Genomic DNA, 27,437 nt, shown 5'->3' on the forward strand with positions numbered 1-27,437 from the left:
ACCCAAGCCGGGTCCAAATAAGGAAGCCCGGGGAAAGAGTCAGGGGCCTGTTGCTCGGTCATGTCTCTCAGCGGCACCCTCCAAGTGATCTTGGTGGCCAAGGGGACAGAGCTGAATGAAAAGTTTCACGAGACTCTCAGAAGTCACCGCCTGAGCATCAAACCTGAATAACCGGGAGAGACGCAAGGCGGGCAGACCTTCAGTGGTTCCCGCCTGCCCACGCTGCAGGTTTTTCAGGTCCTTGCTTGAGCGTGCACTCCCAGGCGTAAATAAACGTGCGCTCAGCAGCCGCGTCAGCCAGCAGGCTATTTAAGCCGACAGGCACCAGCACCCGCTGCTTCCAGCCCAGAGCTCGCCCAGGCGTCCACGTAAGTAGCGTTCTGAGGTTGGCCTTGAATGCGGGAAACAAATTTGTTTAGAGATGAGCCCAAAACGCTAAACTTAAAACAGTTGGATTTTTATTTGTTTGTTTCTTTTCTGCTGGAAAATGGTTGAGGTGAAAGGGGAAATAAAAATATAATGCTAGTGTTCTCTCCCCTCCCATCCTCGACCCCAGGGTAGAGTCAGAGGGTTGCTGAGCTGATAAACTAGGTCTTTTGCAAAAATCGTGCACCAGATTGTGGTGAATTTGGAGCGGGAAGCAGAGCGGTGTTTGTTGTTGTTTACAGTTTCTTGTTTCCTTTTTCATCACCTGTGCAACTGTTATTTATCATTCCCTCATTTAAATACTAATTACTGCGGTTCTACCGCCCAACTTATTATCTGAAAATCAAACATAATCGGGTTTAAAATATATATCTTGTGTTTGGTGTAGACGGAGTGACTCTCTGGCTGGGTTTTGAACTTGCAGATATATTCTTGTTCTCCATATAGCTGCAGTAATGAAAATATCTGTCGGTTAATAATGAAAAGAAACGCTGCACTTTGGGTTTTGCAGAAAGCAGAGGCTTGTGGATTTTGAGCTCAAACTGGTGTCCAGGTACTCAAGGTCAACTGTTAGGCGGAGGAAGAGTCATTGCATAAAAGGAACAGTAATCGTGTATTTTAGATGAGAAGGTCTTGAAGAGAGATGCCAACCATGTCCTGCAGCTGGTCTCAGGACAGGGCTTCTGTATCCCGGGCAGGTACTGCAGAAGACACAGGCTGGAGAGGTGGGAGAGAAGGGGGCGGGGGACAGCTCTCACATGACTAATGCTGAGGAAATGCAAGTGGGGCAAAGGAGGAGAACTGACATTAAATCCGTAGTTCATCTGCTTAGGTCAAGGGCTCAGAGATGCAGGCATATGTGATAGCTCATGCCTGGAATCTCAGCTCTTGGTAGGCTGAGGCAGGAGGATTGCGTTGAGTTTGAGACTAGCAGAGTTTCAGAGCAAGACCCTGCCTCAAATAAACAAAAACCAAGATTTGGTGATGAAGCATTAGAATGTGATAGAATTCCAGCCCACTCCCACGTCTTTACCACCAAGGAGCCCCACCCCAACCTTTTTTTTTTTTTTTTTTTTGAGACTCTGTTTCACACTATGTAGCTTTGGTTGACCTGGAACTCTCCATGCAGATCAGGCTAGTCTAGAACTTACAGAGGTCTACTTGAGTGCTAAGCTTATGTCCAACTCCAACACATTGTTTTTAAAGGTCTTTTTTAAAAATGCGTTTTTACTTGAAATAGAATCCTATCACATTTCCGCTCCCTTTCCTTCCCCCAATCTCTCTTAGCTATGCTCCCTGAACCCTTCCCATATCCTCCCTATGTCTTTGATTATTAACTGTCATGTATGTGTTTGTGTACACGTGTGTGTATATGCACAGACATGTATAAATGCAAGCTGAGTCCTTTGGAGGGGGGGCGTTGAGACAGGATTTCTCTGTGTAGCTTTGGAGCCTGCCTTGGAACTTGCTCTGTGGACTAGACTGGCCCTGAACTCACAGAAATCCACCTGCCTCTGCCTCCCGAGTGCTGGATCAAAGGCGGGCACCACCGCCGCCTAGCCCGACACTGAGTCCATTTTGTTGAGGGTGTGTATGCAGTTAAAGCCTGACTCCTCTGTATTGGACAGCCAATGAGGAGACTCACCCACATCTTGAAACACATTTTCTAGACCCCTGGGAAGTCCACGAGTGCTAAATCAAGGTTGTGCCTTGATTTTTGTTTTTTATTTGCATAGAATTCTTTCTTTTTTCATTTATTCATTTATTTATTTATATTTATTTTTCTTTCCATCTCGCCCGATCAGTTCCCCTCCTCCCCACCCATCCACTGCTCCTCCACAGTGGAGCCTTGTTTTTGTAAGGAGCTTAAAACTGCAGATCAAGGATCAAGAAGCTAGCAGATGTGTGGGGCAGGGATGATGGGCTTAAACCTTCAGCACAGCGGGCTCTCCATCGCCACCAATCTGAAGCTGAGTTACATGTCTGCAAAGGTCTTGTCCTAGACAAGCTATGACGAGAGCATTTGGGGCTGGGAGCAAGAGCAGAGATGCTAAAGGCAGTGCTAACAGAAAGGTGAGAGACAGCATGTGTTTTGTTTTGTTTTGTTTGTTTTGTTCTGGCTTTTCTAGACAGGGTTTCTCTGTAGCTTTGGAGACTGTTCTGGAACTCACTCTGTAGACCAGGCTGGCCTCAAACTCACAGAGATCCGCCTGCCGAGTGTTGGGATTAGAGTGTTGGGTGGTGTGCACCACCACCACCTGGCTGAGACAGCATACACTGTATGTGAGCTCATTTGAGGTGGGATAATGCAGGTTAGTGGTGGCCTGGCGAAGGGGACCAAGAAGAGGCTTGGGGTATGGGGGCAGATGAGATCTGGGGAGTGATGGATTTTTTTTTTAAATTCCCTTTTCTTCTGGTTTTTTGAAACCCAGGTTGGCTTCAAACTCACAGTGATCCTCCTGTACCATCTTCTAGAGGTTCCCCCAGGAAACATTAGGATGGGTCTGTTTATCAGTATGAAGTCAGGGCAGCCCCAAGCAAAGGCATGAGCGGGTGACATCTGTCTTCCCGACTTCGTCCATTCCTACCATCCTTCACCTCCTCCTCACACCTCTGTGGACACAGGTGCTAGTGTGGGGGTGGGGACGGGGCCACAGGGCCCCACTGACCCTGCCCTGGCTAGCTGCCTGTGTTTAAGATAGCGTCGGACTGTGCTGTTTCCAAGGTCTCCCTCTCTCAGGGATTTGTTTACCCACCTTTGGCAAACCAATTAAAGTTATGATGTTAATAGACAGTAATTACTTAATGAACCCTGGGTTATTAAATAGGTTCTAACAAGATAACCTATCTGGGAGTTCTTTCAAATGTTTTTTCTTTCTTTTCTTTCTTTTTTCTTCCTTCCTTCTTTCTTTCCTTTCTCCCTTTCCCTCTCTCTTCCTTCTGTCTTCTTTTCTTTCTTCCTTTTTTCTTCCTTCCTTCCTTTTCTTCCTCCCTCCCTCCCTCTCTCTCTTCCTTTCTCTCTTCTTTTCTTCCTTCCTTTCTTCTTCTCTCTCTCTTTTTTCCTTTTTTTTGCTGATTTTGTTGTTTGACTGTTTGAGGCAGGGTCTCATGTAACCCAGATGGCCTCAACTTTGATATGTAGCTGTCTGTTTTGAACCTCCTACCCCCAGCTCCTGAGTCCTGAAATTATAGGTTTGTGCTATCACACCAGCTTTGAAATGTTGTATAAATATAATTATCATTTGAATTTTAAAGTAAGCAATTAAGAAAACCACTTTCAGGCAAAAATGTGTAATCTCTGTTCATCAGAATTAATTCCAAACCACGGTGAGAAAGAGTGTCAAGATTATAGGTTTTCAGTCTCACCCTAAAGCACCATCGAAGCCTGGGTCTTACTAAATTGTCTTTTCTGAATTAGACAGTTCTTTGTTAAATAGATTTGCTTTAGTGTGTGTAAGAGAGAAAGGGCAGGAGGGAGAGAGAGAGAGGACAGTAGTGGGAGCGGCAGCCTGTTCAAGGAGGACTAGGGACAGAGGTGAAGCGGAACTCTACCCTGAACCCCAGAAACTAGCCTCACAGAAGGTACTAGGCTGTAAGCATCAGGGCAGTAAGCCAACACTGGGTACCACTGCTATTCTGAAGCCAAAACTACTTCCTGTCACTTCGAGTTCATGAGAAAAGTTTTTAGACAAACAATGGGGTCATACAGCTGGTCAATCATGTGCAGAAGTGACAGGATTTCTCCCTTTGACGACTTTCCTTTTGCTCATCTCCTTCACTGTTGTTCCTGTGTAGAACGGCTCATTTCAAAGGTCCCTTGGATTTTTGTCTTTAATGGCTATGATGCGTAACCTGGATTAAGTTTTGAACACTGATGAATTCCTCAGACTTCTAAAATGCTGAGGGAATGGGGCTGTGAGTAATAGGAATGTAGCCTGGAGGGGTGCACAGAGTGCCAGCCCCACCCAGCATGGAAGAAACACCTTCCTGCCTGCTGACCCGGGGCATGCTGGTGGGCACAGGCTTGATGGGAATACAGATGACCTCCACTGCACAGACGGAAGAAGTGTGTCCTGGTGCAGATGGAGCATCCTCCCGGCTCACAGCCTCTGTGTTTCAGTTGGTCCCATTGGACGTTTGCCAGTCTAATGCTGTTGATCCCGGGCGTATGTGAAATTTGGAGTGGGTGACATACACCAAGGCAGGTGCAGGTTTGCCCATCCCTTCCAGCTGCCAGGAAAGTCCCTGTATCTATCTATCCTTGGTGAGATATCCTCACAGGCACGAGCACAGACTAGTCCCGGCAGAAGACAACCCAGCCCTCAGAGCAGAGAGTACTTTCTTAGCTGCAATGCTATTTTAAGACAGGAGTGAGGCCCAAAGATTAGAAGTCTTAATTGAGTTTTTAGCATGTGTGTTTGTGTGTGGGTGTGTGTGGGTGTGCCACAATGTGTATGTGTGTTGTGTGGGGTGGGCATGTGCCAGTGTGCATGCGTTCGTGTGTGTGTGTGTCTGTCTGTCTGTGTGCCTAGGTCAGAAGACACCTTGGATCTGGTTCCCTCCTGCCACAAGGAATTCTGAGGATGGAACTCAGATCGTCAGACTTGGCAGCAAGTGCCTTTGCTGGCTGAGCCATCTCGAAGGCCCACAAGGGGAGTCTAAATAACTGCGCCTTCCCTGTCTTCCCTAGCTGGAGTCACAGATTATCTGATCATCTCTGATTACAACCCATGAAAGTTCAAGAGAGCAAACTAATTTCCCTGGGATTGTAGCATTCCGCTAAGCAGGCACAGGGACCCAGGTCTCCCAACACCGCAGAGGCACTGTACCCCTTCTCTCAGGTTCCCTGAAGAAGCTGGGTGCTTACACTGCAAGGAGATCACTGTTCATATCAGTCAAACAAAAAGAAGTTCAGAATAAATGTAGGAAGCTCAACGGGCTAATCCTCACAAGGTTGAGCTGCTTTGTTTCAGGTGATTACTCGTTCGTGGCTACGTTGCCATGCAGGTAGCAACTGACATGCTATCCAAAATAGGGATGTTCGTTTTACCCATCTCCATGTTTCTTATAATTTACTCTGGTGGTTTCTATAAAATGAAAACCCTGCCCGTCTGTTTACAAGTGAACCAGTCTATCCTCATATGGTGGAAACAAACAAGAAAAGCCCAAGGTAGACACCGAATTGGTTCTGACCTTTAGACTGTTAATCAGGAAACCAATGACAGTCATTCTGGATCTAGATGGATCTAGATGGAAATTTCCTGGAATCCTTCAGGTCGTGGCCGATCTGCTCACACAGTGCAGTCTTTGTTCATGTATTGCCACTTGCTGCCTATGTGGCTTCTCCCTAAGGAAATTTATACAAGCAGGTCTCTCTGCCCACCTCCCTAGTCTGCTGGTGGCTGGGAGTGAAACGCTATATAAGTAAGTGATGCGGAAGCACCTGTCACCCCGTTAAATGTCCCTCTCACTCTTCGTTCTTTGGGGTTACCTGGGAACTCCAGGAACTGTGAAGTAGGATTGAAGCGGGCAAGAGGCTCCCTTTCATTTGCTCACCCAATCCAGTTCAGAGTTCAGACTTTTGAAGCTCTTCTGAGAGCTTCTAGACGACTAAACAGCCTCGGGGGCAGATCTCGACGAGGCTGCAAGAGGACCTGATGTTATTTAACTTGATTAGGAGAAGACTAAAATTCACTTAATTATGCTGTTGGAAGGCATTGCGCCAGTGGCCAGTTACTCACTTTGACCTTCAAGGAAAACAATTCAAGGTCAGGGATGGGTGTGGGCCACAGCTCAGTGGACGTTGCAAGCCCTCAAGTACCGCCTGTATGCAAAGGTATGGAAAGATGCACAAGCAAGTTCTGGAAAATAGACTGACTGCCGGTCTGTCGATTGTTATGTGTTTGCCCATTTGTTTGTCTCCTATCAAAGCATTTGTTAACTAGGGACTGGAGAGATGGATCATCGGTTAAAAGCACTGGATGCTCTTCCAAAGGACCCAGGTTCAATTCCCAGCATGCACATGGCAGCTCACAAATGTCCGTTAACTCCAGTTTCAGGGGATTCAACTATTTCTTGGGGTCTCTTTGGGAACCAGGTGCACACACAGAGGTGCAGTGGTTTTCTGGACAAAGCAAATGACATATTCTAAGAAATCATATCATGCTTAAGTTTTGAGTAAAAAAAAAATAAATCATATTGCCATTTAATGATTTAAAATCTGATGCCATTCAGTTGCCCAACATTGCACCTTGAGCCACTGGGAAAGCTGGGTCTGTACCGTGAATGTATATAGTGTTTATAGTTTGCAGCTCATAGACATCTCATTGACTCCTACATAAATGACGTGGGGTAGCTGGAGTAGGGTGGCCGCAGTGGAAGGTTCAGACCTGGAGGTTCACAGCAAGTGTGAGCTGTCCAACGGCGCGTGGAGATTGAGCCACATTTCCGACGTTCGAACTTCCTGGCGCTCCGCCCACTCTCTTTCTGCAGTGTGTCAGAAGGTTAGAGAAATATTCTACTACTCTGGGTTCAGCAGAACTTTCTAGTATATCTGTCTCCTTAGAGTTTGTGTGTGTGTGTGTGTGTGTGTGTGTGTGTGTGTGTGGTGTTAATGACTAGGCGAAATCTTTACATCTGTTGTTTGTCCCACTAGCTGAGCACCTGTTCATAAAAACAGCTCAATTGTGGAAAAAAGTGTAACTGAGTTTCCTGGCAACAGGCAGCTGTGGTAGTTGGACTTTGGCATATTTTGGCATTGTACAGGTGCCTGTGGTGTGCCGTTTCATCATCTCCTAATCGCAGTCATAAAATAAGGATGGCAGTTAGATCATAAAAAGTAATACTTGATTAAAGCGTATTGGGACAAAGTGATAACTCCATTTTGTCAATGAGTCTTTCCTGGACTTTTCAAGATGCACAGACCATCTGGGGAAGCATCCTTGCTCGCTTTAGGCAGAGTGCAGTGACCTAAGGAAGTACAGACAGGGCCCTCACCTCCTGATGGTCATCCATGCTCAATCTTACAGGTCCCTTACTACTGTTTCTTACCCTGTCATTTGGATTTGAGTAAAAATACTGTAGAACCCAGCACAGATTCTCAAAATAAATCAATAAATCCTGGTACCACATCTCCAGAATTACAAATGCACAACCATTCGCAAGATTGAGCGATGAGACTGAGAACATTTTTAGAAAGAAACTCTAATTTTTAATATTTGAAAGTGTCCAACGAGCTGCAGAATACAAGACTAGTTTATTGACTTCATTCTCCACAGCCCATGTAGCATCCTCATCATCATCATCATCATCACCACCATCATCATCATCATCTATGCCCCGGCAATGCTTGAGCATGCATGGACAGCCCGTTTATGGCGGTTCTCCAGTTGTTGCTATCCTGGCCAGTCCTAGATGCTTGTGTTATTGCCATTCCCAGGTTCCACAGTCTTCCCTTATGCTGTCTACCCACCCACGTATAACCTACCTTTACTGTATACATGTTTTAGATTACCAAACTGATCTCTGTCATCCACTTTTACATTTTGATCATCCGTATACTTTCACGTGACAAACACATCACCCTACTTGCAAGCTATTGATCTAATGGAGCTAATTAATACTTTTCCATATAAATTTAATTCAAGAATTAAATGAGCAACCACATTGAGTAACACACCCCAAAACATAGAAAGAAATTCATTAGCTGCCATTTTGGCATATTTGGAACAATTTTTTATTCATTGCAAACTATAGAAAATTGATCTGCTTCTTATTTGTGTCCATACTTGGTCATACAAATATTTTCAGCTTTAATGATTCTCTTTAGGAAATATGAAAATTTTGTCCCGTGAAAATCTCTAATTGGTACAATAAACATCAAATTTTTTTCAAAGGTGAATTTGATCGTTCTGTGTATTTCCCAGATGCCCTCCTTCTTTTTCCTCTGGTCTGATGTTCCCTAAACACATGGATACCCCTAGAATCCCTCAAGGATGAAGGGTTTGGGCCTTTATTTGTGTCTGGTGGCAGAGCTAACCTTCTTTGAGAAGCAGTGGATATTTGTAGTTGCTAAGCTTTAGCGCACCACACTCAGCCCCACGGCGGGCAGACACCCTGAGCCTTTCTCTTTCTCCCAGACAACGTCTAGACACTGCGAAAGAAACCAGTGTTCAGAAGATAGGAGGGCCCAGAATGTCATTTTAGCTTTAGCCTCAGAGCTCCAGTGTTACTCTGTCTTCAGTGACCTTCATCCTAATTACTGTGGCCTGCTAATCCAAACAGCAGCAGACATGGGAAGTCCCGTAGGAGCTCCTGTCCCATACCTAAATGTCACATCTGACAGACAGTAAGGGGACCAGATGCTCCGGTTTGCTTGGGATGCGTCCATTGTGGCCTGTTGTAGAGGTGCCCTTATTCCATGAGTGTTCTAGCTTAGATGACAAATTGTATTATATATAATTTAACAGGCTGAATATGAAAAGGCACATGGTTATAACATGTTTCATGGCCACTCAGCAATCCTTTGGAGGAGGAATTTGGTACAAAATATTCGTCAAATCAAGGCCTCTGAAGTCTTCAGACTAGGCCCCCTTCTCCCACTGGAGGCCCCAGTAAACTGTTACTAAGGAAGGCATGGTCCTTTAATGTCTGTACTACTCAGAACACCAGTACTCAGAACAGAGATCACCTCCAGATCCTCTGGTCCAAACCTTCCTTCTGTGGATGAAGACTTAATTATAATTTTGTGGAAGTGTGTGTAGTCTTACACTATTCTGAATTGTTTTGTGAGCATCACCACCACTGCTCACTGCTCCTTGCCTGTCTGCTCCGGCTGAGTTTTTGGTCCTACTTTACTTGAAGAGAAGAGAATCAAATTTCAAATAAAAAAAAGGACATAGCCAAGGTCCTATGAGGACTGGGTGGAGAGTTTAAAGTGGAATCCATCTCTGGTCCCCCTGCCAGTGTCCTGCCCAGCACTCCGCACTAGTTAATCTTTTCACTCAGTAAGGAGGGTTTAAAATGCATCGTCTACAATGTACCCAACCCAGATGCACGAGCATTCTGTTTGTAATGGATGCTACATGCCCTAAAGCCCCTAGCTTCTGCTTTATTCTAACTGCCGCAGACCCTTACCGGTGACTACACTGCCCTTGTGTGATGGTGCCACTTGGTGGCATGCTAAGAGAGTGTGGCACACAACTGCAACCTGTGCCCGTCTTTTGGATGAGGAGGAAAGGAAAATGCAGACTCCTGGCCCACCCATCGCCTGCTGTTAGCAGTAACAGTGTAATTAATCTTGTCTCAGACAACCTGTGTCCACTCCCTTCCTCCCCGTCCCTCCCTATTCCATTCATGCCACAGGGACAGCTTTAAGGACACAAAACACCTGACCATGTTTTAGGACCTTTTCTAGGTACGGGCACAATCAGAATTGTGCTATAAGCTCCCAAATCTTCAAGAGTTTCTTGTAAGTTCCATGAACATCTACACCAAAACCTCATTTCCCAAGCCAATTTTTAATTAAAATAGTCTTTTAGAAAGACGTTTGCTTTCCAAATAAGCAAATGGCATCACTGGGCTATTTCAGCAGGGTAATTTCCTCTGATAGTAACAATCACACAGTGTTTTAGCTGTGCCCTCTGCTGTGAGTTAGCCTGGGAGTCTATCTAAGTTCATAATCTTTCTGGGGAAGACTCCTTTGAGCTCGTGAACCTCATTATAAAAGGCAGCTTGCCTACTCACACAGGGGTTCCTCTCTCTCTTGCCCATTTATCTCCAAAGAGATTGAGCCCAACTCCTCGCTCCTTTCGCAACTTGCTCAGGGGAGCCTAAAGCTTTATTCTGGTCTTTCACTGTTCCCGGTGCTTCATATGCAAGACCGGAACAGCTAGGCAAACGGCAGGCTTTCAGTGAAAAGAACCCGGTGCCTGTGAGAAGAATTGGATGTTAAGGGTCAACTAATGGTCGACTCACGGCTGGAAGTCGTTCCCAGACACCCGCCCCTCTGGTGGTTTTGTTTTCTTATAACATCTTCCTGTTTTCAAAAGAGGCTATAGAAAAGTCTAAACCATTGCAACATGCTTCAGGAACTTCCTGGATCGATTCAATACAAGTGTACGACCTAGGGATGGACTGGTAGCAACAGATACTAAGCCCTTGTTGCTCTCCCCAAAGGTAAGCGGTCCACTCCATTCTGTTGAATGCTGCAACTCCTTCTCATTTGTATGGCACATTCGCCACCAATGTCCTCTCTCGGCTCTATCTGCACCAGCGAAAAGGAACATGTGAAGCAGGGGAGCCAGCCTAGTTGGTGGTGTGAGCTGCTCTTCCTGACTCCTCCAGTGGGCTGGATCATGCCACAGGCACACTGGGCATCGCTTCTCTTGTGACCCTGTGACATCACTTAGTCCTGTTTTCTCTTTTACACATAGCTAGGGTTTATCTGTTCACTTGGCTACTCAGCACAGTGGAAATATGGCATGGTAGTTAAGATTGTGGATGGAGAAGTCGGGCTTTCTGAGTCTGAGGCTCCATTCCGCACCCCCAAAACCTTGAGATTTGAAGCGTCTGCCTCCACTTCCAACCTTGCCGTAGAATTGTTGGAATTAAATGCTCGTCACCCCATCAGCCTTTGATGTAAAAAGTGGGTTCTGGGGCTAGGACTGAAAAGTCTTCAGGCTTGTGTTGATAGCCTTTTCCACCTCCCTGGCCTCCTCTTCCGTCCTATGAATGTAGTCTCATGGATAAAAGGGAAGAAAGAGAAAGCAAGGAAATGGTGGGAAGGAATGAGCAGAAATTCATTTTTTTAAGTGTGGCAGGACCAACAAGGAAGCACAAAGCGATGTGCTCTGTGCAGAAGGCTCACTGCAGATGAGAGCCTCACCCCGTCCGTCAGTGTCCAGATCTCCCAGCAACATCCTCTCGCAATGAGGCTACATTCACAGCATTTGACTTTTAAAGAAAGGTTCCAGTGTCCACCAGTGGGCTTTCCCATTCCATGAAGATTAAAAGGGAGGGATTGTAACCCAGAAAAAGTCAGACATAAACGGGTCTTTCCAGGCGTCTAGCCAGGAGAGTCTTCGTTCTCATGCATTGAAGTGCAGCAGCACATCACACAAGAAACACTGAATTGTTGTGAGTAAGTGTGTTTGAACACAGCATGGGAGGGTAAGGTGTGCACCTCATAGGAGTGAGCAAAATGAGCTCTCTAATGCTTAGCATTTGAGATTGCAGGGTATTTGATGGTTTTTATTTTCCTATATTAATCAAATTTCATTTTGAAATGTGTGTGTGTATATTTGCATGTCTGTGTATGCATATTTTCATGTGTGAGCACAAGTGTGTGTGTGCATATGTGTGTGTGTGTGCATGTGTGTGTGTGCATATGTGTGTGTGTGCGCATGTGTGTGTGCATATGTGTGTGAGCACAAGTGTGTGCATATGTGTGTGTGCATATGTGTGTGCGCGCGCATGTGTGTGTGCATATGTGTGTGCATGTGTGTGTGCATATGTGTGTGCGCATGTGTGTGTGCGCATGTGTGTGTGTGTGTGCAAGTGTGTGTGTGCATATGTGTGTGTGCATGTGTGTGTGTGTGTGTGCCCGCGCGCAGTGTAATACACACATGGGGAGGTCAGAGGACAATCTTGGGTTTCATTCTTCAGGTACTTCCCATCTTTGAGACGGTGTTTCTCACAGGCCTGGAACTTCACCAAGTAAATTAGAAGAGCTGGCCAGCAATCTTAGCAGGGATCTGCGCGTCTCCTCCTCCCATCTTGCCGTTCCTAGGATCATAAATGTTTGCCACCACATCTGGCTTATTACATGGGTTCTGGGGATTTGAACTCAGGCCTCAAACTTGGCAGCAAGCACTTTTCCAACAGAGGCATCTCGCCATTTTGTCCTTAATTCTGCTCCATTTCCTAGAACAGCAGGATTACTAAGGCAAGAAGAGAGGAGAGCAACGTAGGGAGAAATATTGGGAAACAGCGAACTGGATCAAAAGCAGTGCAGGACCTTTACGAAAGCTCAGAACATGCAGAACTAAAAAGAAAAGGCAACGCTTCATATTTTTAAGACCTGGATTACTCCTTGACAGATGCCCAATTCTGTGGCAGGGTCAAAATATCAGAACCCCAGCATGATGTCACCTGTGCCAAGCAAAGCTTGCAGGAATGAGGCTCTTGGTTGTGGGAGCCCATGTGTGACTCAGTTTCCATCTGGAGTCCATTCTGACTTGTAAGTCATTTGAGTTCAAGTTTGCCTGCTCTACTTTGTCCAATAACTTTGAGGGCTGTGAGAGACTTCTGATTTAGCCCATGAGAAAAGAACACTCTATCTAGTAGACAGTACACTGCTGATGATAAACCCCAGGAACATCAAGATAGAAAGTAAGGCTGCTTCTTAGCAGGGAGCACGTGATGGAGAGGAGGCTGCTCACTCAAGGACAGGAATGGTCTTGTGGTTAGATACTGACTGACCGTCTTGCCATACTTTATTCTGCTTTTGTATATATGTAAGTTCCGAAATAAACTGCTTGGTTTGACCAGTCGGCCGCCAGACAGACCTCTGGATTCCATCCTGTCTTCTACCCCAGCTCCCTTCATCTGACTTTCCTTTGGCTTTGAGGATCCCCACTCCAGGAACCCTCGCTGACTTTGTAGGATCGGGCTCCTACTCTTAGTCTGGTTACTGGCAACCAGTTGGTATAGCATGGATTCGGGTGAAGTGGGCATTTCAATCTTTTAGTCTTGAGTCATACGAAGCATGTTCCAGAATAGTATGCTTGCATGCATGCCTGTCAGTGTGAATTGGTGGCTCGGCCTGTGTTGTTGCTGTCAAACTGGTCAAACATACATACATACGTGAATATACTTACAGAACATACTTCAACTTCTTCACCTGTCACACGGTGTCAGGACAAGGCTTTAAAGGAGTATATTCCATTGCCTCTGTTGACTAATGTCAAGTAAAACACAAGGAGTTTTGAAGGAGAGGCATAGAAGTCCGCATGGATGTCATCCCGGAAGCCAAGGGAACGAGGCTAGAGTGACCACAGCAGGTCAGCAATGGCCCAGGCCACTTTGGCAAAGACCTTCAGTCCTCACCACCCTAATTCCTCCCCCAAGGTGAAGATGGATGCTTAAGTCAAAGACTCAAGTGGGTGATGTAGCGAAAGCCTGGGGCTTGTGAGAGCCACACAGCATAAGGAGAACATATTTAGAGGCATGAACCAACCTTGATGCTCAGGAAATCAGAAGCTGCCCTTTCTCCTTCCTGCAGCTAAAATAAAAGACAGAATTTTCAGCCCTCCCCTGACCCTGTAGACAAGTTAGTTAATGTTTTTTGATCGCAGAACATGACCGATTCCATTGTAGTTTCAAAAAGAGCATTTTCAGAGAAATTAAAATGCCAAAGATAAGCCAGAGCTCAGCACACGGTCATACAGATACACCATACAATGTCCACAGCTCAGCACATGGTGATCACCATACAGGTACACCATACAAATACACCGCACAGTGTCCACAGCTCAGCACACGGTGATCACTGTACAGACACACCAAACAGTGTCCACAGCTCAGCACACGGTGATTGCTGTACAGATACACCACACATCCACAGTAATAATCTCTCCCCACTTTTTTTTGTCTGTCCATTGTCCTTCCTCTTTCCCATCCATCACTTAGTGTCCACCTGGAGACTGGTAGTTCCTTGGTGTGTGTGTGGGGGGGGGGGGTTAACTGACTAACCCATTTTAAGGGCAAAATCAAGTTTTGGCATCCAAGAGCTCTGGAGAAGCAAAATAATCAGGCTTTCAGCATGTCACAGATGGGAGTTCCTAGTGATTAGCTTTCTACCCATTTTTCAGCATTGTTCCAGTGACCAGGGGAAGCAACTAAGCTAACTTGGAGACCAAATCCAAGCTCCAAAAAAAGAAAATACTTCAAATCCCGTTACGGGCTGAAACAGGAAATACTTTTACACAGTAAACAGTAATCAGATGGGGCCTTTCACCCTAAGAGGTCACACAAGCCGGGGATGAAAATAGTTTGAAGGGTTTTGAATGTCCGTCACGGAGGGCAGGAGCACACAGCTCCAAGAGAGATTAAGGTTGACAACACTGTTGGTACTGAGGCAGGGAATTGGGATGCGACTACCATTCAAATGAGAGTTTTACTGGAGAGCTTTGCCAAGAAATGTTGACGTTACCCTGTAAAGAGAAACACTTGCACTTCCTATAAGCCAACAGGTCCAGACCTCATAATCACTGAAAGAACTCCCCTAGCAGGGCTGCAGAAGGCAGGGACAAGAATGGTCAGCCCCTGGCATTGCCGAAGAAATAAAATTCTCTTTAAAAACTTAAAACTTATCTTTCAAAGTTATTTCTCTAAAACTATCTCAGCTTACCATCTCCTCAAATGTTGAGGGGACACACAGCCAAGAAGACGTAGGTAAGCCGTGGAACTTTCTAAACGCATACAGTTAATTCCAGTGGTTAAATTGCAAGATACGAGAATAGTTGAAATGCTGTCCCTCACTCTCTCCCACTCTAGGTTCCTAAAATGTGGTTTTCATTCAGGAGGTGAGGGAGGAGTGGGCCTAGACATAGCCACTGATGATTCTAAGACTCAGCAGGGCTTGTCTTGACGGCCACTGTTCTTAGCTCAAGCACAGTAATAAGGAAGTGTCTATGTAAAAGGACACCTCTTCAGGCGTGTCTATCATGGGTGCCAGAATGTAGGGGCAGATCCATTAGGGCTAGAGACAGGATCTAGGACCTTGCATATGCTAGGTTCTACCCACTGAGATTTAACCCAAATATCTAAGTCACTGTTCTATGCTATGCGGAGGCACCATCACCAAAGCATCATATATAAGATAGCATTTAGTCGAGGGCTTGCTTCCAGTTTCAGAGGGTTAATTCCTGAGCATCAAGGCCAGGAATGTGGCAGCAGGCATGGCACTGGAGCAGTAGCTGGGAGCTTTCATCCACGTGGCAGGTGGAAGGCCCGCGGGCAGGGAGCACAGGCTGGGCCTGGTGTGGGCCCACACCCCAGTGATCCATCTCCTGGGGGAAAGGCCTAATCCTAATCCTTCATGGGAACCAAACATCTGTTCTCTGAGCCTATGGGGGCCATCCTCATCCAAACCCCTACACAGAGTGTTCCTTTTCATCAGTTTCTCAGAGATACTGAAAGTTTGGATGAGCCTCCTTTGACCTTCTGTGGAGCCGTGGTCCGGTAACCAACAAGTAGGAGGAGCCCCAGCCTTCTTTTGTGTGTGTGTGTGTGTGTGTGTGTGTGTGTGTGGTTTTTTTCGAGACAGGGTTTCTCTGTGATTTTGGAGCCTGTCCTGGAACTAGCTCTTGTAGACCAGGCTGGTCTCGAACTCACAGAGATCCGCCTGCCTCTGCCTCCCGAGTGCTGGGATTAAAAGCGTGCGCCACCACCACCCGGCAAGCCCCAGGCTTCTAAAGCAGACACCATCACTTCTCCTGGAGGAGGAGCCAGGCACCATTGTTTTTTTTCACTCGAAAAGATAAAATGTTTCCAGAACCAATTACTTTTAGGAAGTTCACGTGAACACAACAAAAATACAGGCAAGGAAAACTGGGAAATATCCCGAAGGAATGATACACCTCACAGTTGGCAGGTATCAGGCTCGTCGGCATGCAGAAAACCATGGGTACACTCCCCAGTGCGTACAACACACACACACACACACACACACACACACACACTCAGGAGGTGGAGTCAGGAGGCTCAGAAGTTCAAAAATCATAAACAGCTATATAGAAAGCTTGGGACCCTGTCTTAAGGGGTGGGGGAAAGAATTCACACGCTTTTCCACTGTGGCCGACTCCCGGGGAATTTCTTTCTCTACTGATTCGGTGTGAGTGGCATAAACGAGAGGTCATAATTCTGGGAGAGGGAGGAGATAAAAGGTGGCCAACGCTTCTCAGTTCACAGCACTTTGCGTGAGCTACTTAGTGTAGGTGGATGTGCAAAGCAAAGGACCATGGGCTCGTGGGACGTGAAGCTGTTGGACCCTCACAACTGCCAGCCCAGGCTTTGGAACTGATTTAGAAAAAAAGCCAGCTGTTTTCATTTAACCTCTCGGAAAAAAGGCTTGTGCAATGACTTCGCCACCCACAGAAGAAAAATACAATGACAGGACAAATTGCTCTTCAGAGTGTTTCCTAAGAGGTGGACAACCACAGCCGTGAAATTGGTGTTGCGATGAAATGGTCAGCAGCTTCAAAACCGCTCTTAGTTGTCTGTGTCTGACATTGTTTAGACTATCTTCAGAGAAACTTCTCAAGAGTTTCCTTATTTCCTTACTGGATTCAACTGAGAAGCTTTACAAGGCCAAGGTTACCAGGGCAGTGTGATTTACACACACACACACACACACACACACACACACACACACAGAGAGAGAGAGAGAGAGAGAGAGAGAGAGAGAGAGAGAACAAAGCAAAAGCTTTTACCAATGAGAGAGTTCTGAAATAATAGTGCCTGAGCTCTGCGGAGCAGTAACAAATCCATCTGACGGTAGAACCCTTTCATCCCCATGGCTAGAAACCAAGTACACTTGTTTAGTGTACCTTGGAAGAGGTACAGGTGCAGTCCGAGGACTGTCCCACCTGTCTCCTTAGCAGTCAGCAATGGTTCTGCCGACTAACCCTAGCAATCCTTCGAAGTCAATCACCCCTATCACCACGTGATCCCACGGAGGCATGTTAGCAGCCCACGGTTAGATAGCAGCAGTTACAAAAAGACAGGAAAGCGTGTGGGTAATTCTGAATGGGGTTCGCAGTGTGATATTTCTGGAGGCCCAAGGATTCCACAAGGGAGCAACAGGGGTTCTGGGGGAAGAGCCAGCAGGACCGGAAATCATTCCAGGGCAAGAAGTAAGCCCAGAGGCAGCGTTGCCCTTGCTGTGTTCTTTTGGTTGGCAGCTTGAACAGTGGTGGGTTACTTCACTGGACGGCTTTGGCTGGGATTAGTGTCTAACTAGAAACACACCCGCTGAACGTGGCAACAAGCCCTCCTTGCGCTCACACTGTTACCCTCCTACCTTCCTCCCACTAAACTGAAGACAGCCTGGCTTACTGAAAAGAGGCTCGCGAAACACCGGCCTTGAGCCAATGCTCAGTGTGTGCGCCATAGAGCGCTGGTTATGGTCGGAAATTGGCAGAGCTCTGGGGCCTCTGCCTCGATGTCCCTGGCTGTGGAGAGATAACTTTCCAGAGAGAGAGAGAGAGAGAGAGAGAGAGAGAGAGAGAGAGAGAGAGAGAGAGAGAGAGAGAGAGTCATAGGTGCAGGGAGGCTCCATGCTAATGGGAGAGGCAGTGCTGACCGGTCGGACCCTGATTACCTCGGTACAGAGACTTGGTACACGTTTTAACTTGAGGAGCATCCAGTTGCTGGATTTGATGATAATTTGATGGTGATCTGGCAAGTGGTTTGAACCCCAGTCCCACTTAGTTGAAAGGCTTCTCGTCCTGTCTGAAACCTCCTCAAGGGAACTAGAGGAGGGGTAAAGGCAATTATTCAGGAAGTAGGGAGTATAGGTCACATGTGAAAAGGTCTAAGCGCTGGGCACATTATCCAGGTAGCTCACCGCAGGCACAAACCACATCCTAACCCACTCACGACTCTGCTGAGGACTTTGAGGGTGGTTTGCGTCCCACACTGCTGCTTTGTCAAGCCTGTATGAAATTTACAGCAGAGAATATCTTGAAGTCCAACGTTCTCTACCTCCCAGTCTTCAACCCCGTCGTGGCACAGGACGGGGGGAGTACCTCGGTCAGTTTTCTTAGCCTGGAGTCTGAAGCTACATAGATGGGGAGGGGACACAGCAGGAAGGTCACACCCCAATCTGACAACAATATTTGTCTTAAAAGTGAAGACGTTTAAGAGACCTTGAAGCCCGAGGTGAACCTGTTTTCCTTTGAGGAAGTCCGAGGTTTTAAATAACAGTTGATTTTGATCCTGCATAATTGTGTAAGTTTTTAAAGTCATCACCCCCAACACAGGGCAGCACAGTGGGGTGGGCTCTTGGGAGGCGGGGGGGGGGGGGGCTGGCAATAGCAAGACTGGGGTTCACAGCTTAGGTTAAAAAGTTGCCAGGAAAGTGGGCAAAGGTGGTTGCAGCAGTCCCTGGCAAGGCACGCAGGTGGCTCAGCCTTCTCCATTCATTCCATAACCCCAAAGTAAGTCATTATCTTTGTAGTTTCATTTCCACATCTGTAAATCAGGAAGACCTTTAAAGCGTCATCTAAAATTTTATAGCTGTAATTTGTGACTATGTGAGCAATTTAACTTTCCCGCTATGATTTTAATGTACTTCAGATTTTTTTACAGTATGAGTTATTTTTGTAATCAGGAAAAAAAGTAAATGTCTATTGGTGTTATTCGTTTTTAAAAATGTACGGTCTCCATTTTCCCAACTTGTACTGTGGGCGTCTCTTCCTCCAAAGTGTGCGGTGCCTAGCGCTCCCTGGTAAGGCCCCCACGTGCTAGCTAGCTGCGGAGGCGGGGTGCGCGGCCTGGGAGGCGTGCCCAGGGGCCGGGAGCCCTGCCCCGCGTGTGTCCTAGGTCCCCAGGGCAGCTCCGGATCAGCTCCGGATCTCCAGAGGCAGCTCTTGAGGCGCTTCCTTTACTGTCCCCTCCGAGAGGCAGCCCGAAGTCGTCTTCATCCTCCTCTCCATCCTTTGCTAGGTTGGGGACCTTGCCGAGAGGCTGGGAACTTGCTCCGTAGTCCGTCCTCCGGGTCCCCGGGGAGGGCGCCCGCGAGCCCCGCAGTCCGCAGCTCGCCGGGGATGGGGCGGAGGGGGGCTCGGTGGGACCCCGGGAGGGGACAGGCCGGCCTCGCTCACCCGGCTCTTCTTCTTCCCCCGCAGCCGCGCCAGAACCATGTCAGCGGAGACCACGACCGGCCCCACGGAGGACCAGGTGGAGATCCTGGAATACAACTTCAACAAGGTCAACAAGCATCCCGACCCCACCACGCTGTGCCTCATCGCCGCCGAGGCGGGCCTCACGGAGGAGGAGACGCAGGTGAGTCCTCAAGCCTAGCACATCGCCGGGGACTGTCGGGTCCCCGCGCCTCTCGCGGGCCTCCACTGCGTGGATCCCAGTCCATGTATCACTCCGCAGCTCCTTGGGCGCCCAGTCCACCTCCACCCCAAACCCCAACCCATCACCACTTATTTTCCTTCTGACTTTCCTTTGCCTCCCAGAGCCGGGACCATACTTTCTCCTCTCATGGTTGGAGCATTTCACTTGCTGTGTGTGCTTTCAGTTTCCCAGCTCAGTAACTCCCCGCTCTGTGCTGGAGATCTTCAGGAAGGTTTGTTTTCATCAGGGGTATCACAGTTGGAAGGGACTTTGGCGATCAGCTATAAATTCAGCCCTTGGGTTTGTCAAAAGGAGGAACCTAAGGCGGGGGTGGCAGGCACCTGCCAGGATTGTTAAATCGCTCTTCCCGCCACATTGCTACATTGCGGAGCTGCATGCCTCTCGGCTACACAACCTAACTGGCACGTTGCCGTGGTTCGGTTTGGGTTTTGTTGTCGTTCTATTAATCCCCTGGTTCTGAGGCTTAGAGTCTTTCCCCAGAATTTTCCAAGAAGGTAGTCCGCTGACGTTATGCTGCACAACCCCCTAGAGTGATGATAACGTGTCTGTTAAAGGTTTCCTTGTTATCCGACTAATCCTGAAAATTGCTTAAGGTAGAGATTGCAGCGCCGCCTGGCGCAGTGTTGGAGCAGTTAGCCGACTTTCACTGCCTAGTCCTGTCTAAACTCTGACTTCTCTTTTCCCTTTGGTCACGGAAAGATGATTTGCTCTGCACGATAAACCGATCCTGCCTTTCTCAAAGCACTTTATGCCTCTCAATGCTACGCTGAAACAGGGATGTTCGTTTCCCTTCCAGTTTAGTAGGCGGAAGAAGGAGGGGCTTTGTCCTCTCTTCACCCTGCTCAGTTGAAGCTTAAAACCTTGTAATGAGGGCTCTCTGGTATCCTGGAACCAAAATCCCGAGCCTCAAGCCCTAGATGATCTTTAATAAGCCCAGGGCAACATGGAGAATTTACCCATATGTAATCCTTCCAGTCCCAGATCAAACAGAATCAGAATCAGAACCCAATAGAAGATGATGGTTTATTGTAATCCAAGTCTAAAAGCTCCTGTGTCTTGGAGCCCGTGGAAAGACAGGCTGTTGAAGTATTAGCAGTTTAAAATCCATGCCGTATTTAGTGATCATGAAGATGTCTCGGGTTTTAAGAACTGGGCTCTTGAATATCATGCACACAGTACCAATGAGGGACCTAACCCTGGAGTCTCTTCAACCTTCAAAGCAGAATAGTCATGTTTGTCTGTATTTACCATCATGTGTGCATGTGTGCTGCTGGAGATGGACGCTAAGGCCTTGAGCATGCTAAGCATGGCCTGTGCCTCTGAGCTGGGCCACCTCCCCCATGCTGACCTTTGGAGCAGTAAATACCTGGCGTGTTTTGTTTCAGATACTTGCTGAGTGTAACACCACTTATCTTGTCACCTGTGAGCTCAGGAAAGGAACCGAGGCACAGAAAGCTGACGTTGCTAAAACTGCAACAGTCTGGTTCCATGCTTAGACCCTGGGCCTCTGTGCTATACGACCGCCACAGAGGAGGGCTGGAAACAGCTGTATGTGGTGACATGGGAAGGAAGGACAGAAAGATCAGCTTACCTGTGCATTAAGCAATGGGCATTCCAGGCTATTGCTAACCTTCCCTCCAGATCTCTCTGCTATTAAAGAATTGCAATGAAATCCAGCAGGAGCTGAAAGAAAGGGCGTCTGCCTTTTAGTGCATGAGACCAACAAATGCAGAAATTCACACGACAGGGATGTCAGCCCATGATAAGTTCTTCTGTCTCACCTCTCCTGCCATCCTCAAATGCACAAATGGTGCAGCCAGCCTGACAAGGGTGGTGTGTGGATGAGTGAGCCTCATGGGAGGGCCTGGCTTCCTTTTCCTGCCACGGGCCAACACCTTCTTCCTGCAGAGGCCTGCTTGCCCTCATCTTCCTGTCTAGACCTGCAGGGAAGTACCTGGAACCCAGAGCTCAGAGTCTCAGCAGGAGGCTTCTGAAGGAGGCTTCTGCTTGCCCTGTCATTTCTGGTTGGACTGGGTCCCATCTCTCCATCCTTTCTTAGCGCCACACACCAGCTTCACCCTTCTATTCTTCCCTAACATTTACATTTTAAAAGATGTTATCTACAAAAAGGAAAGTGTCTTCTGCAGACACAAAGTCCAGTGATGAGAATGCAAGCTAAGACAATTGCCTTTGTCTGTAGGAGGTCTTTAGGGATGCTTCATAGACCTCCGTGGAGGCCAGCGCTTGCTGGTTCTCTCCTATCTGACTCCTGCTGTCGGCATAGCCCCTGCCTCTCTTCTTCACTAGTGTGGTCCTCTCCCAGGCAAAATGGTATTCACCACAGACGCCAGATCCCATCCTGACACCAGCCATCTCCAGAGATAGAATCAGGCCCCTTCCCCCTTTATAGACAGACATGGTCTTCCTCTGTAGTCCAACCTGGCCATGAACTCACAATCCTCCTGCCTCAGCTGATGACTGCTGGGATTATTGACAGGTATCACGATATCCAGCATCGCATTCTTTCCCTAAACCAAGTGTTATGTTAGTAACAGAGAAATACACATGATCCACTCTTGAGAGGTCATTACTGATTTCACACTGTGGAGATTTTTACGAAGGCGAGAAAGACCAGAATGCGGAAGCACTCTGGCTGGGGACCCTTGTAGACCTCTTTTTCTCCCCTCCCCCACCCTGCATGAAATGGGTGCTATACCAACATCCTAATAAGGTGTGAGGGAGGCACTTCTCAGAACGTGGTGTGAAAAGCCAGTCCTTGTGCTCATGAGTCACCGGTGCATCTGCAGACCTTGTAACAATCCCACTATCAAACCGAGTTCTAGGAAGCCAGTGTTCAGCAAGGGCCTTGTGGTGAGAGGCCTTCTTTAATTGCTTTTGTTGGGATCCATGGAGGAGTGTTTCTCATTCCTTTGTATATCTGCTGCATTTAAGTTAAATGAAATCCTACAGAATCCTACTCCCTGTGGCTTTTACTGTATGGAAGTCAGTGTAAAGAGGACTGGGAAAATTGCTTCATTTTTACCCCGAGAGGCCAGAATGGTACAGTTGTCTTTACACACACTTGCACACACACACACACAAACACATACACACAGAGTCTTCTTCACACACAATTGCACATGCGTGCACACACACAAGTACAGTGTAGCTGGCCTTGCTTCTTGAGGAAGTTCCCAGTATTTTTATCTTTTTGGTGTTCTGGGCTTGTTCCCAGGATCCAGTGTTTTCAGTTGTTGCATGTTTTAGCAGTGGGCTAAGACCTCTAAAGGTCTCGCTCTGAAAAGAACGAAATGCTAGTTGTTAGAGAAAAGGACAAGAACAATGTTGTTTTGCCCTGACCCCTCCCAACCCAGTATCCAATTATCATCTGTTCACCCAGAGTAAATAAATTTCCATCAGTGAGCCGGGGTAATGAGAGCACCCATTCATGGCAAACAAGGGATGAATGTCTTTCCCGGGGGATGGCTGAAACAAAGAAGAGAGAAAGAGACAAAGCCAGGTGGAAAATTAGGATTTATGGGAGTCAGAGGATACAAGATCCAGAGCTAGACAGAAAAGGAGCCAGCAAGAGACTGTGTATTTTGTTACCAGCAACTAGTTTGCTGGATTATGATGTATATCCTGAATTGACAATCTCTCTCTCTCTCTCTCTCTCTCCCTCCCTCCTTCTTACTTGTCTGTCTATCTATCTATCTATCTATCTACCTATCTATCTATCATCTATCTATCTATCATCTATCTATCATCTATCCTTCTATCTATCATCTATCTACTTACCTACCTATCTCATCTATCATCTATCAATCAATCATCTATCTATCTACTTACCTACCTACCTAATCTCTCTCTCTCTCTCCCTCTCTCTCTCTCTCTCTCTCTCTCCCTTCCTTCAGAAAGCAGCAGCTAAGCTTTTCTCACACCTCTTCCCATCTCTCAGTACCAGAGCTTAATTTGTTAAGCATTTAGATTGAACCTTGCAAATTCACAAATGTGGTTCAGGTGGAAGCTATTTTGGGTAATGACCCATCAATACTCTGCATGTGAAGATGCGGGGTGGGGGGGGGCTCTTTTGAATGAGGCCAGCTTAACCACTTTGTCTTAAATGAGTCCTGATAGAAAGTGTGGGTTTTTTTTCTCTCTTCTAGGTTTTAATTAGTCTTGAAAATGCTGCCATTTATGCAGCTCTAGTTCCTGGAAACCCCTCAGTTACCTCATTAATGAAGTTGGCACCATGCTGCTCTCAAACCAGACCCAGGCTTGACCGAGCACACACACAGATTAAAACAAGAGAATGTGCCCACTCGTCACAATCAGAGTTGGGGTCAAGCCCTGTCACATAAGCCCTTTCTTCTCCTTAAGATTAGTGATGCCCAGGGGGATAGGGTTCATTTGGTAGGATGCTTACCTAGCGTGCCCAGGCCATAGGTTGCTTCTTCAGCACTGACTAAACCAGACACCGGGAACACCTGTAATCCAAGTGTTTGGGAGGTAGAGGCAGGAGGATCAGATGTTCAAGCTCTCCAGATACATAGTGGATTCAAGGACAGGCTGTGCAACTTGGGCCTGTTTCAAAAGCAATAACAGGAAAAGAAAGGGAAAAAAAATAAAATAAATAATACAGAGAGAGAGAAAAGAAAGAGTAGTACCCCAGAGTGAAATGAGACATACGGGGAGCAAGTGCCCTGGAGAAGGCTTCCTTCTGGTGGTCCCCCCTTCACCCTTTCTATTGATGTTCTCTGCTGCCACCCCCGGGATAAGGGTGGAGAGACAATTGGTCCTGGTAGAGGGAGGAGGCAGAAGCAGAGGCTCAGCAGGTGAACCGCAGCTGGAGAGAGTGAGCTCTGACATATCCACGCACGCACGCACGCACGCACGCACGCACGCGCACGCGCATACGTGTAGGCTGTAGAGCAGTGGGCTGGGAGCCCTTCTCCGTCCTGAAGCCTCCGGCCCTTGCCTGAGTGACAGCCTGCCCCCAGCTTGTCAGCGGCTCTTCCGTCCCGTGGCTCACATCCTTTCTTCTGATCTTGGGCTCCTTAGATCTCAGGAGAAGCCAGCTTTTCTCCAACAGGGCCCAGCCTACTTGTGAGGCTGAACATGAACGCTGAATAAATGTTTCTTACTGGGGCCACCTCTGTCAGTCCACCCCAGAGCGGCTGAATTACCGCTCTACTCTCTCTCCTTCCTTTCGGCGGCTTGTCCGCCTCCTTACCCCTAGACTAGGTAATCCTTAGGAAACCCACAAGGGGCGATAGAGACCACCAAAGCTTACCTCTCTGTTCGCAGATGAGCTGACCGACTGGCTCTGTTCCTAGGGACTTCTTGTAGGCAGTCACTGACAGGAGAGTTGACTGTTGGTCTACCCACAATGCTCACCTACGCCAGCATCTTGATGGATTAGATCTGCGCTGTGAAATCTGACCATTACCCGTGTCCTCCACGACACGGGAGGTGCGGGCTCAAGAGAAAACTGTGTGTTATGTCCTTCCAAGGAGAGAAGCCTGCTGCTTCAGTTTTCTCAACAGTGCCTTTCAAAGCTGGTTTCTTCAAATCCCAGTTTCCTTCCGAGCCCCTGGTTCAGACCTTATCCCCCAGCAGTTTTAATTTATTTGTCTCCATGGCCCTCAGTCTGAAGTGATGTTGTAAAGGCTGCCAGTTCGTGAAAAGTGTGCCACCCTGCCTTACAGCTTACAGGAACATTGTGGGCCACCCTTAGTACCGTTCCAGAAGTCTCCCATTGAGGCCTCCCCAGAATTACTACTGACATTGGTAAGGGTTCAATATTTGAGTGACGCTGAGCAGGATAGCTATGAATCCTGGATAAAGCCACCTCTCACTGCTCAGAGGTCCACTCCATGGATTCCTAAGAAGAGTGGTTCAAGGTCGCCTAGTGCTTATGAGTTATGAGTCGTTCATTGAACAAAATCTTACCAGATACTACTAAGGAGCAAAGCCCAGGTTGACATCGGCACCCATCATGAGATATGGAACCCAGAGACTAGAAAACTCTGGGGGCATCAAGAGTTGCTTCAGCTTCTATTCTCTCATGAAACATTGACTAATGGGTTACATCTTGAGACTTTGTGTAAGGGTGGGAGGAGGGGGGAAGATACAATGATGATAAGATGAAAACAGCCTTGGTGTTCATGGATCCTTCCAGAAGAGCGTGTATGCAGGCAATTAAAGTAATGCAAGTCCTACGAGGTTAACAAAACAGAAGGAGAACCAGAGAGAGAGAGAGAGAGAGAGAGAGAGAGAGAGAGAGAGAGAGAAAGTCGGATGAAGACTATGTGGCGTGCACAGATTTCCCAGGGTTGGGGTCGTGCTGAGAGAACCACCCCCACAGGCCTTGCTTCTTTCCTTCCCAATTGGGCCACACAGACTACCCTTAGCCATGAAACAGACATTTCAGTTTTTCAGTACGTAACAGGTAATTCTTGATGTTTCTTTCTTTCAGAAATGGTTTAAGCAACGCCTGGCCCAGTGGCGGCGGTCAGAAGGCTTGCCCTCCGAATGCAGGTCTGTCACAGATTAGGGAGCCAGCTGCACCTGCAGCCTCCCTGGCTCTCCTGAACTCCGCCTGCGGCTCCTCACCTGGGCTTACCCAGGCTCTTTCGATGTTTCAGTGCAGAGTTGAATGTCCCATCGTTGGCTGGCCTGCTATTTAATACAATGTGTGTGTGTGTTTTTAAAATGTATATAGCTAAAAAAGAAAATAACAGGAAGCTAAATGCAGTTCTGTGTAAAGCGATGGCTTGGCTGGGGAAGGGGCGAGGCTTGCGTTTCCCTTTGGATTTCAATGAAAGAAGATGTGGAATGGCTTTCTGTCTGCGTTCGTCGTCAGCTGCCAGTAGCGATTCACGTGTACCATTCGTTTCCAAGCCCCCAGACTTCTGTGGAAAAGCTATCAGAACAGGCAGGGAAGACTTCTCCCGAACTCACCCCCCTGTGCCTTTCCCCTCTGTTTTACTGAGTTCACTGGTAGTTGGATGAGCACACGGGTGTATTGTCAAAGTCTCTGTGTTACCTCAGAAAGAACCCTAAGCTAGCAGCTTTAGACTCCAAGTGGCAGAAAAGCAAGTAGCTAAGAAAAAAAATTTACAGAGTCTGGAGTTTACCTTATTTAAATGAATTTGTTAAGTTTATTTTGCTGAATAAAATGAACTGCTTTTTGTCTCAAAAATGATATTCTAAATAAAAGAGTTTTTGTTGAAAATTCATGGAGGTTTATTTATTTATTCATTCATTCGATTTTAAAGCTGACTAGGAAGCCTGAAAGGGCTCTGTTTTCCAATTCTTTGCTACTCCAAGTGTGGTCCAGAATCTTCCCCATCAGTATTAGCTACAAGCTTGTAAGACGTGCAGACTCCAAGCCACAGGCCTGACCTCCAGATGCAGAATCTGCATTTCCCACAAGGTCCCCCAAATGAACCACACTGTTTCACGGGGATCCAACCCTTGTCTCAGAGAGCATCTCAGGTCACAGGGTGCTTGTCACCCAAAAGAGTAACTTGGTTACAAAGGATTAAATGCATAGGGGATGTTTGTTTGCTTGCTTGGGTTTTTAAGAGGCATCAGCTGAGCCTAGCATGGTGGCACAGGCCTTCAGTCCCAGAACTTGGGAGGCACAGGCAGGTGGATCTCTGAGTTTGAAGTCACCCTGGTTTACACAGATGAGTTCCAAGACAGCCAGGGCTGCACAGAGAAACCCTGTTTCTGAAAAAACAAAACAAACCAAGTCATCGGCTCATCAGCTCGTAAGTAATTTTGGATTGTTAGAGTAACTCCCTAATGTCATTGGGGATTTAAGGTCATTCTGTCTTCACACTTTGCTACGATTG

General features: G+C 47.2%; 1 protein-coding gene and 1 non-coding gene across 4 annotated transcripts; one reads left to right on the forward strand and one right to left on the reverse strand.

Annotated features, from left to right (window-relative positions):
* Hopx (HOP homeobox) lies at positions 1–26,812 on the forward strand. 3 transcript variants are annotated; one of them, XM_041671429.1, is made up of 3 exons: positions 1–368; positions 19,338–19,494; positions 26,054–26,812. In XM_041671429.1, the coding sequence occupies exons 2-3, from the start codon at positions 19,351–19,353 to the stop codon at positions 26,129–26,131; spliced, it is 222 nt and encodes a 73-aa protein (XP_041527363.1). In that variant the 5' UTR covers positions 1–368; positions 19,338–19,350; the 3' UTR covers positions 26,132–26,812. The 3 variants fall into 3 exon arrangements, with proteins under 3 accessions (XP_041527363.1, XP_041527361.1, XP_041527362.1); XM_041671427.1 differs by lacking the exon at positions 1–368 and adding an exon at positions 2,422–2,499; XM_041671428.1 differs by lacking the exon at positions 1–368 and adding an exon at positions 19,001–19,155.
* Positions 22,273–22,376, reverse strand: LOC121460994. Its single transcript, XR_005976137.1, has one exon. It is a non-coding gene; the product is annotated as a small nucleolar RNA U13 (small nucleolar RNA).
* Positions 26,813–27,437: the final 625 nt, after the last annotated feature.

This window comes from Microtus oregoni, unplaced genomic scaffold (assembly GCF_018167655.1).
Source record: "Microtus oregoni isolate MIOR12 unplaced genomic scaffold, Mior012 000021F_ref0000039, whole genome shotgun sequence".
Classification (NCBI taxonomy): domain Eukaryota; kingdom Metazoa; phylum Chordata; class Mammalia; order Rodentia; family Cricetidae; genus Microtus; species Microtus oregoni.

Excerpts from the sequence above, each read along its gene's own strand:
- Hopx (XM_041671427.1), top strand. The coding sequence starts at position 2,474 with ATGCTAAAGGCAGTGCTAACAGAAAG. Across the intron at positions 2,500-19,337 it reads AAGGCAGTGCTAACAGAAAG|CCGCGCCAGAACCATGTCAG; the intron begins GTGAGAGACAGC and ends CTTCCCCCGCAG. Across the intron at positions 19,495-26,053 it reads TCACGGAGGAGGAGACGCAG|AAATGGTTTAAGCAACGCCT; the intron begins GTGAGTCCTCAA and ends TCTTTCTTTCAG.